This window comes from Rhodnius prolixus, unplaced genomic scaffold (assembly GCF_049639745.1).
Source record: "Rhodnius prolixus isolate KJV_2025 unplaced genomic scaffold, Rpr scaffold_4, whole genome shotgun sequence".
In the NCBI taxonomy this organism is placed as follows: Eukaryota; Metazoa; Arthropoda; class Insecta; order Hemiptera; family Reduviidae; genus Rhodnius; species Rhodnius prolixus.
In genome coordinates this window covers 26,847,783-26,860,494 of record NW_027411614.1, presented here as the reverse complement: position 1 = coordinate 26,860,494, position 12,712 = coordinate 26,847,783, and the positions used below count along the sequence as shown (strand labels likewise).

At 34.1% G+C, this 12,712-nt stretch overlaps 1 protein-coding gene across 3 annotated transcripts in view; it reads right to left on the bottom strand.

Annotated features, from left to right (window-relative positions):
- Positions 1-12,712, bottom strand: part of Ac3 (Adenylate cyclase 3) — a 146,288-nt gene that overhangs the window by 17,932 nt on the left and 115,644 nt on the right. For all 3 annotated transcript variants that reach the window (XM_074130850.1, XM_074130847.1, XM_074130848.1), the window contains exons 4-5: positions 11,577-11,688; positions 3,809-3,936 (exon numbers count right to left, since the gene is read on the bottom strand). In XM_074130850.1, coding sequence (XP_073986951.1) covers positions 3,809-3,936; positions 11,577-11,688 — 240 coding nt within the window. The remainder of the gene's footprint in view (positions 1-3,808; positions 3,937-11,576; positions 11,689-12,712) is intronic.

Sequence of the window (12,712 nt, the reverse complement as noted above, 5' to 3'; positions counted from 1 at the left end):
TTCTAACTTCCTCAAAAAACTTCCTCAAACAAGTCGCAATTTAAGATGATGTGCTCAAGGTTTCCTCGACCTCATACAGCAATCCTATTAAACCAATCTCCTTAACAAAAACTTACAGTTTAAAATGTTAAGTATAAGGGTTGATTAAACGCCAAAAGGTACACAAATCAGCAAGTACCCAACATTTCATTAATACTTCATTGATATTATTTAAGTAATTTTACCGCATTAATTTTCATTAATATTTTTTAAGAATTTATTAGATGTCACATACCCTTATGCTGGCCATTTTCATCTACAAAATATTTGTTCAAGTAGCACACCATTTAACTTAGATTGACTGTAATATCTATTTATCTATAATAATCAAACTATTGATTACAGGTAAAAAAGAGAACGTTATAAAAAATAAAAAAATATGAGGCTAAAAAATTCATAAAATTTTTTAAAAATTGCTTACACCAACATATCGTACATCAATGATTTTATTTATTTATTTTTATTTTTAAATAAAAATCGTCGGTTTAAGTTCTTTCTTCGGTTAAAGTAATTGTTATCTGGCTTTATCGCAAATAATATAGTTTTCTTCAATTACATTCTCCATCTAGGTGTTCTTCCCACAATGTTGTGTATATGTAATATAAAATAAATAAGATATGCATATTTTTAGGACAGCTAATTATTCCAGTATTTTACCATAAGTAAAATTAGGGGAACTAAATTAAATTACAATTGAGAAATGAATAAATAATGTTGAATAATCTACTTGTTATTAACTGTGTGTTATTTGTCCTCACGAATATTTCGGTAAGACGAATTCAAGACTGAAATATTGTTTTAAATCCTCCGTGATTCAAATTTAAACAGTAGCCGACTCTAAATTTGTCTTTTTCTAATTTAACATGCATGTATATGTGACAACTTCAGAATAAAGGGCACATTAAAGAGAAATCAGAAGAATAATTTGGAATAGAGTTAAAATAAAGTACCTATTTATACGAAGATATAATATACATTTTATCACAATTATAACTATTATGAATGAACTGGCCAGCATAAGGGTATGTGACATCTAATAAATTCTTAAAAAATATTAATGAAAATTAATGCGGTAAAATTACTTAAATAATATCAATGAAGTATTAATGAAATGTTGGGTACTTGCTGATTTGTGTACCTTTTGGCGTTTAATCAACCCTTATACTTAACATTTTAAACTGTAAGTTTTTGTTAAGGAGATTTTTGTACCTTTTGGATAGATTTTCCTTTTTGTCTATTAGCAAAGTTACGTCTGCTTTACAGATTTTTTTAAAATTTGGAATAAGCTATTCTATCATTATAACCTGATATGGTGTTAAATCGGAACCGTAACTACCACTGGAGAGATCTTTTTAAAGAATGGTTATAGTTGCGGTCCCCAAACCATCCTCAATAACCATTTTTTTGAGAAAGCGTTTTGAATAAAATAGGAAGGTATTTTTACGTAAATAGCAAAATTAAACTGCGATTTCAGTACTTCCTTTTAAGAGGAGCAAGAAAAATAAACTGCGATTACAGTACTTCTCCCTAAAAGGCAAAGATTTTGAATCGAACGACAATTCATTGATGTAAATCGGTTCACTCATTGATAATTTTAACGATTGCAGTACTTTCTCTTAGTAGGTGTAAGAGTATGATGGCACTTCACAGCCATGTAGAGGAGCTTTAATCACTTCTTCGTGCTAAATTTTATCAAAATCGGACTAAGCTTTGTAGAAATATTAGTAATAATAGTTTTAGAAAGGGCCTTATTTGGGTGGGGCAAACTTCCCTTCTTATGAGGCATAGCGTCGAGACTTTTAAAGTACAAATCTGTACAAAATTTTGATTCGAATGACACTTCATTCATGAAAATCGGTTCACGTGTCGATAATTTGAAACGATTGCTATACTTCCCCTTAACAAGTGTAAGAGCAGATCGTCGCTTTATTGTTAGGTAGGGGAGCCCTAACCCTATCATCCTATCAAATTTTATCAAAATCGGGCCAAGATTTACAGAGTAATTAGTAATAATAATTTTGGAGGGGGCCTTACATAAAGGGGGCTAACTCCTCTCCCATTCGATGTACAGCATCGAGACCCCCAAAAGGCACATCTACATAAAATTCCGAATCGAATGACACCTCATTCATGAAAATCGGTTCGCGCGTTTAGGCGCTACGTTGTTTACAAAAAAGGTAACAACAACAAGAACAACAAGAACAACAACAAGAACAAGAACATTTTTTGAAAAAGCCGTTTTTGCTCATTTTCGGCAACTTTTTTCTCGAAACCTATTAGATCTGGGTGGTTGCAAAAAAATTACTGCTATAAAGGAGTGTTTGCTCTATATTTTAAAGAAAATTTGGAAATTTTATCTTTAATAGAAAAAGAGAAAAAAATTGTCAAAGTTGGGTGTTTTTCAACGTTACGCTTTTTCGTGCAGTTTTTGATGGTCAACCCTTATACAACTGTCCTACCGGACAGTTTTAATTCCGATTCATTTAGCAAAGACCTATTACAGGCCTAGAAATTAAGTTTTAAAACTCTTTTAGGTGTACTCTCCTTTTAGCTGTAGCCTTATTAAAAAATGAAAATGTAGATCTGCTTTAATTGAAATAAGGCAATTTTTATACTTCCATCTTATGTTTCGAAAAATTCTGAAACCATTGATTTTTTTTCAAGATTACAGTGGATGGATCAAAATTCCCCCAAAATGAGCAGCTCACACCGATATTATAAACATTCTAAATCGAGCAAAAGTCAAACAGTTAAAGAATTTAAAGCACCTCTCTAAAAACTGAATTAACCCAACAAAAGAAGAAGAATTGTAGATAGTCAAATCTGTAAGGGTCCAAAAGAAAGCTCAAAATAGATGAATGCCTTGGTCCAACAATCTAATTAGGTGCCATCGTGGACGTAGACTGTCTATTCATCAACCAAAATCCAAGGCCAATCGAAGACCTATCCAAGGGAATCGAATCCATTACTAAAATACGTATAATTTTTGCGGGCCTCATCTCTAACTGCTCTCAGCTACTGTGGCGCTCTCCTCACCAAGTAATATACCTCTCTACACGACATTCTAACTCTGTCATAGATGCCATAGACATACTACAAAAGTTATCCTACACATAACAAGTGCAATGCCTACATTCTTCACATATTTATTGCTTGATATAAATGATAATGCCCAAATAATACGCCTGCTGTTTCCACTTCAGCCGTTCCAAGACGATTGCTTACTCAATTTCATGAGCATTTTATCAAAATGACCATAGTTTTATCATAAGAGAAACTTATTCCCTGATCATCAGGTCGTTATAAACTACGTTGCGACGAAAACGTTTCTTTAATTGACAATTAATCCATAACAAATAAAAGATAGTTTGGTAATTTTTTAAGTGAATATTCTGTTTTAATTACAGGCGATACTGGTCTGGAAACGCCTTTACTTTTTTGAAAAAAATAATTAAAAAAGGAAAAAGGAAGTTTTCAGTTCCTTTAACAAAACTAATGGTGAAATCAAAGAACTTTAGTACGATTAATTGCATTGTAATGGAACCCGTAACCAGATTTCCTCTCTTTTGTCCAAGTAGCACTACACTTTTCGTTATTAATTGTACTTTTTTTCAAGATAGTCATTGTAAATGAAGTTAAAAGATGAAGCAAATAAATATTGAAGAGAAATTAGTTAATTGAATTTCATCTTTTCATCTGAATTAAATTAATATAATTTAAAATATGACTTATGAATTATAAAATTAGATAAATATTTGTTTCGGCTTACTTGATGGCTTTGACCATTGACAGTCCCATATGTATGCTTAACACTGCATGATCTGGCCGTTCTCTGGGTGCTCCGCTGATGCAATAATAACAATCTCCAAGAATTTTTATCCTCAGCTGTTGATATCGCTGAAAGAAAACATCATTTGCTGGTAAATATTTCATTTGTTTCTAGAGAAAATAATTTTGAGTAACTGCTTTGAAAGACTGATCCTCCTATATTAGAGATACTTTCAAGACACTTTTATTGATGCCCAAAAAGTATACACGAGTAGTAAAGTAAAGTAATCATCGCCTATTTTTTCAGGCGGGGCTTAACGTCCAACTACCAATTAGGTGTCGTGGACGGAGGCGACTAGCAAACATACTTTACTGTAAATTTCTTTTATTAACCATTAAATAAAATCCAAGGCCTAAAGTATTTGCTATCAGTTGTTACTTTGTGTATTTTGCACTATTTCCTATGAATTTACTAAAGTAAGTATCTTACCGTTTATGTGTAGAACAACTGCATGATAAGAAATACATTGTTGTTTTACTGTCAAGGCAGTATGGAGTTAATTTGAAAATAAACATTTCTGGAGAAGTATTTGAGTACTGTTTGTTAACTCAACTGTTTCAGAGATTGGTCAGGTTACGTCAACATTTTTCACTGTATGATCAGAGGCAATTTTAAGGAGCGCGCTAATTTTGATTTGAAATAGTCACAAAATTGTAAATATATCGTAGATTCTACTCTTAGTCTATAGTATAAGCAAGAGACACGCCAGCCACCCAGTTTTTTTTGGCATTATTTTTGTTGCAACCAAACTTACATAAATTTGAACACGGATGTTATTTTCTTTCAATAAAGTCCAACATTTCATTGAAATAATGTTTTAGTGGAATTTGAAGCTGCGCACATTTATGTAGCCTGCACTGACCACATTTTCTCTGGGATATTACACTAAGGCAATTAAGATCAACTGTGCCCCTCATACTGGAGCCAGGCAAGTCTCTACAGCATCCCCTCTAGTCCCAGTAATCTCAGGGTTGAGTAGGTTACAGGTAAGGTATGATATTTTCCCCACTTTTTAGACCTTCAGGAGCTCTCTAGTCGACAATGCACCGTGAGGAAAATTGTCAGTTTTCATCTTTATTCAGGCGAAGGCTTTCCTCAGATCTGTTACGGTTATAATCTCACCCAAGCAGATCTCCACCTACCCACAAAATATTTCTGCAGACCACTTCCACATTCTTCAACTCTTTCGAAGAAAACCACAGTCTTCTTCAAAAAAAAAAAAAAAAAAAAGGTCGTCTCATTCCTCACCATGCCGACATGCACCAGCACCGTAGTACGGTAATTGTACTAACAATTAGGGTAACAGTTAATCTGAGACAACTGTTTGCTGAGCCATTCCCACCAAGACTAACTATGAGCTGACAACATATAAACTCAGCGCTTTGATGGTAACCTGGCTATAAATTCCCCAATGCTGATAGCTGACCATTCAAGAGACTCTAAAAATTCCATTCTCAGGTTCTTCTTTTCATCTATTAAACCTTCTTCGGCATATCAACGCTAACTAATTATGCGTTGATATGTTTTTTACCCTCCTCATCCTTTAACCAGCCAATCTAAGCTTTCTAATACTAAACACATACTGACTCACAACTACAATCAGATCTATTTGTAAAAAAACACCTTTTCCAGTACAGGTGAAAATTTAGAAATGAAATCGCAAGAAAAAATACTTGCTTGGTAGGGTGAAACAAACTTGCAGGTTATGTTTTAATGAAGTTATAATTGTTGCTTTTCATTTGGCTGAGTTTAAATTATCAAATTAAATAACTTCAGAAACCATTTTTCATTGAATATTGAGGTTCATTTTAAAACAGTATTTAATTTTATTGTAACATTTAGTGCCAAATGAATCATAAGTACTTTTAAATACTTTGAGTTATTCAGATTTCAATAACACTAAACACTTTTGTGTTTTATTATTTTAATAATTTGTTTTTTTGTTAAACCTCTTAGTAAGAGAAGATTTTATACTGTTAGATTTCATTTTAGGTTTTAGGTTTCATTATTTAGTAGAAGGGAGCGGAACATTGCTCTATTCTTTATTTTATTTACCAAAGTATTAATTTAAACGAAGAAAGGGCACGACGGATGGTGGAACATTGATAGAATTATAACAAGTTTTATAGTGTAAAAGGATGCTAAGTAAAAAGTTTTGTTATTTTGCACCCTCTTTATGCTGGTATAAAACAAAATGTGCTCTACTTCTCCAGCCGATACTTTTATTTTTATTGGTTTTCCACACTGCAAACATTTTAGAACCTTCTAGAAACATTTTAGCACATATTCCTTAATCAAAAATTTATTTTTATTCCTTATTCTTTCTTTCATGAAATGGTTTAAGAATAGTAATATCTGCAGATTAGGTTCGAATCTCAGAATTTATTAAATAAAAAATGGGAAATCAGAAAACTCAATTGAGACAATATGCAAATAAATTTAAAAAATGGCGGACGCTTGGAAATTATGCCAAATTTTTCTTTTACTCTTTTTTCAATGAAATAATCAATAATCAAACTTTCCTGTTTGTAGGAGATCGTGAGGACATTATCTTTTAAGACGTCTAGTAGTGTTATGTGGAAGTGTCCCAGAAAAAAAGATGATATTAGGATGAGATTGTAAATTATGGTGACATTTTAACCATAAAGATTCAATTTACAAGTTCTACTAATTTAAATTCAGTTTTGAATTAGACTAATGAATAATTGATTGTGGTAATTTTATTATCCATTGCCGTAAAACTGCCAAACTCTATCCACATAAAGCTTTCGGAACACAGTTTACACAGTTCGTCAGCTCAATTACCACCCTTTTACAGCCACTGTAACCTGGTTGACGGCCAACAGTTAATTACTAAATTTTCAAACATTCAAAGTTGAACACTGCGAATGACATAATACAAATCATCAACAATTTTAGAGTAATTAGTTATTATGTACATTTTATTTTTGCCTTAGTAATTAAGTGTAAAGAAGGAGCAAGGTCTTCTAGTAGTAAAAACCTTTATGGGTTAATAAATTATAATAAAACTTTAGGGTAGGGATTAGCTTAGAGGTTAAAGCATTGGAATGCCACTTCGAAATCCGGGTTATGGCTTGTCCTTTGAATTTTTTCTTTTTAGAAGTCGCCTACTGCTCACCATCAGATGATGGACAGTGTTGTTAGCAATAAGAGAACACTGTTCGAAGGCCGAAACTAATAGTAGTTTCATAGAAAAAATACTATAGATGTTGACGCGCCTAAACACACTTAATGTTTACCAACAATATCCAGAATCCAGAAAACGAAACTGCACATTACACCAAAATTATACCTTCCTCACAATCAAAAAAACATTTATCCAGAAAAATTGCTTTATTATTTATTAATTTTTTCCTTTTTCTTTGGGACTGAGGTATTATCATCAAATAGCCAGCCCATTTTAAAAGTTACTGGTATATAACAAGTCATACTGTTTACACGACTTAGGCCGGTAGTGAATAGTTTTGTTCAAATTAACGGTAACTCCCTTCCGTGGTGTAAGGAAGTTAAATACCTCGGGTTGGTTTGGCGACTCCAAATTAACTTTCACAAAACACACAAACTCAGTGTGCGATAAAGCGGTAGGAATTATGTGCAGTCTCTTTCCTCTTTTGAGCCGCAACTCTAGCATAGATTTTCTCAATAAAAAAACTAATTTACTATCTTTATATCCGTTCCGTACTCATACAGTGGTCAAAAAAAGTATTCATTCATACACTAAGTTTTCTTACTTTATCTACTGAACTTTTGTTTCTAGGATGACTATTTCTTCAGCACTGAAATCGAAGATAGTATCAATGAATTTAATGCACTCATTTTCTTTTATAAACATAAAGAATTGATTAAAAAGCAGAAAAATAATTTATTGTAATAAATGCGTATTGTAATTTTACGTATATTGCGTAAAATCATTCATTGTTACTATCTTCGATTTCAGTGCTGAAGAAATAGTCATCCTAGAAACAAAAGTTCAGTAGATAAAGTAAAATAACATAGTGTATGAATACTTTTTTTGACCACTGTATATGCAGCCCCTGTGTGGTCCCATACTTGTCGCACCAACTACGGGAAGTTACAAAGAGCCCAAAACAAATGCTTAAGGCTGGTTGGGTCATATCCCCAATGGACACCCATAGATTACATATACGAGGGTCGTTTGAAAAGTCCGTGCAAAAATAAAAACTACTTAATTTTTTGGGGTAAACCTTTTTTATTTTTCAACATAGTCTCCTTTTAGGCTTATACACTTCGTCCAACGCTGCTCTAGTTTGTTGATCCCTTCCGAATAATAGGATTTGTCCAAGTCTGAAAAATAGCCATTCGTTTCTGCAATCACCTCCTCGTTTGAATAAAATCTTTTTCCCGCCAGCTATTTCTTCATATTGGGGAACAAATAGTAGTCCGAGGGAGCCAAGTCTGGTGAATAGGGGGGATGTGAAACGAGTTGGAACCCTATTTCCATTAATTTTGCGACCACAACTGCTGAGGTGTGAGCTGGTGCGTTGTCGTGATGGAAAAGGACTTTTTTGTGGGCCAATCGTGGGCGTTTTTCTTGCAGCTCGGTTTTCAAACGGTTCAATAACGATGAATAATATGCACCTGTAATAGTTTTACCCTTTTCCAGATAGTCGATGAGGATTATTCCTTGCGAATCCCAAAAGACAGTCGCCATAATCTTTCCGGCCGAAGGAACGGTCTTCGCCTTTTTTGGCGCAGATTCCCCCTTGGTAACCCGTTGTTTAGATTGTTCTTTGGTCTCAGGAGTGTAGTGATGTATCCATGTTTCATCCACAGTGACGAAACGACGCTTAAAGTCCTGCGGATTCTTCTGGAACAGCTGCAAACCGTCCTGGCAACACTTCACACGATTTCGTTTTTGGTCAAGCGTGAGCAATCGCGGCACCATCTTGCGGATAGCTTTGTCATGTCCAAATGTTGATGCAAATAATTTTGTACCCGTTCATTCGAGATGCCCACAGCACTAGCAATCTCACGCACCTTCACTCTTCTGTCATCCATCACCATATCATGGATTTTATCAATGATTTCTGGAGTAGTAACCTCAACAGGGCGTCCAGAACGTTCAGCGTCACTTGTGCCCATATGGCCACTCCGAAAATTTTGAAACCACTTATAAACTGTTCTAATCGAAGGTGCAGAGTCACCATAATGTTTATCAAGCTTCTCTTTAGTCTCCTGAGGCGTTTTGCCTTTCATAAAATAGTGTTTAATCAACACACGAAATTCTTTTTCACGTCCATTTTTTGAAAACCACTCGACTTCCTCGATTCAAACGAATGCCAAACACAAATAAATAGACTGATCTGGCTGAAACTTGGTGTGTGTTCTTCCGAGAGATGCTACTAACTAAAAATAACCTCGATACGCGCCAGTGGTGCTATCTCTCTGACATTGCACGGACTTTTCAAACGACCCTCGTATATAGCACTTGATGTTGCCAGCGTGTCTACATTTATCTATAGCGCCACGGAACAATATGTAACTTCCTGAATACACAGCCCCTACTCGCATGTAAGAAGTATTGTAGACTATAACTTAAGTTCACTTAGTTATAAAAAATATGAGCACAAAAAACTAAAACATATTTTGCTTTAATTTAACTCAATGTAGTAAGGTTTTTTAAAGATTTTTTGACAGGTTTACCAATGTAAATATTAAAGTTGCGGAGAGTATATAGGCATTGCAGCCTGAAACCTCCTTTGTATATATATTTGTACAGCTATTTTAAATTGTAAATAAACTTTTTAAACTCTAACTCAAAACTGAAACAAGTTTAGAGAAAATCGTAGGTAGTATTTTCAAAAAAAAACTACACATAAACTCGAAAAGTGAATAATTCAGCTAGTAAAGTGATACCTAGATAACTCCGGTTTGAGTTTTCATCAAGCTTTATTGCACACCCACATCCTCTATTTTGTTTTATTATCTTTCTTTTTAACACTTAACAAAGCAAAATAATGAGAATCCTGGATGTCTCATCATCCATTTTAGGTATGCAATGAAGCCTACATCCGTTGGAAAGAGGTGGTTAAATGTCAAATAGGATGATAATGTAGGTCAATTGGAGAACAGACTGAATAGGGGTGCATTAGACTTTCTAGATAGTGGAAGAGCACAATACTGGAGCCACATGGCAGATTGCTAGCTGTAATGGTGACAATTGGGACTACCTGGTGTCTAATTGGTCAATTACCTGACTCTCACACTTTATACTCTTCCCACTGCGGATTGCCCATCTATTTGTTGGCCGAAATATTTGCGCTTACGTAACTTAAAGATTATTATTTTTTTTTGTATTGATTTTATGGCACAGTCTTTGTCATATACATGCACTGTATTGTGTACTTCATTTTACTTAATAATACTATATTAAACCAATTATATAATTTTATAAAGTTTACAATACGAAAATATTTTAATTAGGAATTTTAAATTCATATTAGATCAGAATTCCATCCCGTTGTCCATAAACAATAGATACATCTTCCCTATAAAGTAGTTTATATAAGGGCCCGCTATTAACATGCAAATTGATAGATACATTTCAGGTTTTCATGCAGGCATTTCAAGGCAAGACAGCCTCGCAGCTTTCATACTTCTGGATGAGCACTGCGAGCAGTCGACCATCCAAAAATATGATTAGGGGGTCCGTCCAGAGTCATTAGTGTGATGCTATCGGATCTCTCTCAAATATTGGTTAGTTCCTTCACTGGAAATTGTGATTAAAGTAGACATCTAAATGGTGCCCATACTCGGTCCTTTCAGTAGAGCCTGTGCGACGGAAAAGGATACAACCATCCATCTTATCATGATTGTTTAGTATGCAATGTTGGGTTTAGGAAAGGTTAACGGAGGAGTAAATTATCTTTAAACGTCTATTACTTGAGCTAGACCCTGACTAGAAAATTACAACACTTAGAAGTATTTTTTCTAGTTTATATTTGCTATTTTTTCAATTTTTGATTCGTCATCTTCTTAGATATCCCTACAGCCTTAAAGGCTATCAAGTTCTTTGAAATCTGCTCAAGGCTTAGAGTTGGACTAGGTTAATTCCAACTAGAAATGTGAGCCAGCATAAGTTCTTACCCGACTGACATTGCACAATACGTTGGTGTAGCTATAAAAAAAAGTCCAAGCACAATATGTATAGCAGTGGTGTGCCCAGGTCAAAAACAAGGCAAAAAATTCTATCAATAGTTTCTTGTCCAAACTATCCGCGTCAACTTAGCCAGGCGGCCATTCTGATGATCTTAGGCCTTTTTAATAGATAATACAGAAGCACATGCATAGCATGGGCCAAGGAGAGGATAGGTTCTGTAACGACGAAGAGGAAACGAAACTATACGTGCTCTGTACCAGTGCGAAGGGCTGGTATGGCTCAGCATTTGGAAACCTCCATGGTATCTAATCTAAGAACACGTTTAAATCCCATCGTGCCTAAAGTCTAGAAAAAAATCTCAAAGTTAGAATACTTACTTTTTTTTAACAGATACTGCAGTTAAAACAATATCATTTCAAACAGACTATTCGTACAATATCTATTAATCAGTGTTCGAGAATAGAGCGGAATAAGGTTCAACACAAAATTGTTAAATGACATTTGTGTTCAGTCTCTAATCACAAAATAATTGAACTAAGCTGAGAAATTGAATCGCTGGCAACATACCTCTGAAAGTCTGTCGAAACGGGCAAATAATTCATTTAGTATCTTGACAAGCTCAGAAGCGGAGTAAGTTGAGGAGATAGCGGTGAATCCGACAATATCCGCGTACAAAATACTGCAACAATAAAATAATATTTTTTTTTTACTTAAAGAAATAAGGTAATTTTTAAGGAGTAGAAAACTCATCACAAAAAAATCACATTCAAAAAAATAAAAGTAAAAACAAGCAAGAAAAGGAAAATGGATTAAACTTGAAACATACCCAAATATAATATTAACTGAATGCTTACTTTTTTTTTTGTAGCCATTTCAGAGAATAAATTATTGATTTTATAAACAAATACAAATTAATGCATTGGTGGTAAAACTTACCAATAAATCTACTGTGAGGACAGAGCTAATTACTGTGAGATGGCAATTCACATTCGCATACACTTTTTAAACTCACTGTAATAATCACTTATTATTTTTGCATAATGTGAATCTCTTAATAAGTAAATAATTTCAATCATACTTGATGAAAGAGTGGTTTGTGAATCCCCCTTAAGTTAACATTAAATGACATAGGGATAAAAGAAATTTAACAGATTAAACATTGTTTGACAGCGTGCAATATGTTGCACATTCAAAATTGCTAAAATGAAACATTGGCAGGGACTAGAAAATCTAAACAGCCTTTAATGGCTAGTGAATCTTCTGACATACATGAATCAAGACGAGAAGGTTTTTATTGGCAATAACCTGACATTAGTTTGTGCGTCACAACGCCATCCTTTAACCTCCCCACCTTTTAAGGAGTTCCTTGCAATGTGCACTAAAGGTAACCGAAACGTAAAATACAACAAAGTTGGCCCCCCAAAAAAGCTTTTTCTGGCCATAATGCGCTTCTTTTAGAAGTAATAACAGGATATACATCTAAATAAATAAACTGCTGAACCAATTTGAAGAAAGATGTGAAGTACCAATTCTTGAAGGCGGTTACAGTTTACTGCGATTTTTTAAAGAAAATAATGTCCAGTTAATGTCTTTAAACCTAGTATACCAACCTAGAAATGCCAGGATCTGAGATGGTTCCAGGGAGACTACATATATCCTTCTCCAGCACTTGGTAGCTTCCCAGATCTGAATATTTCTTGATA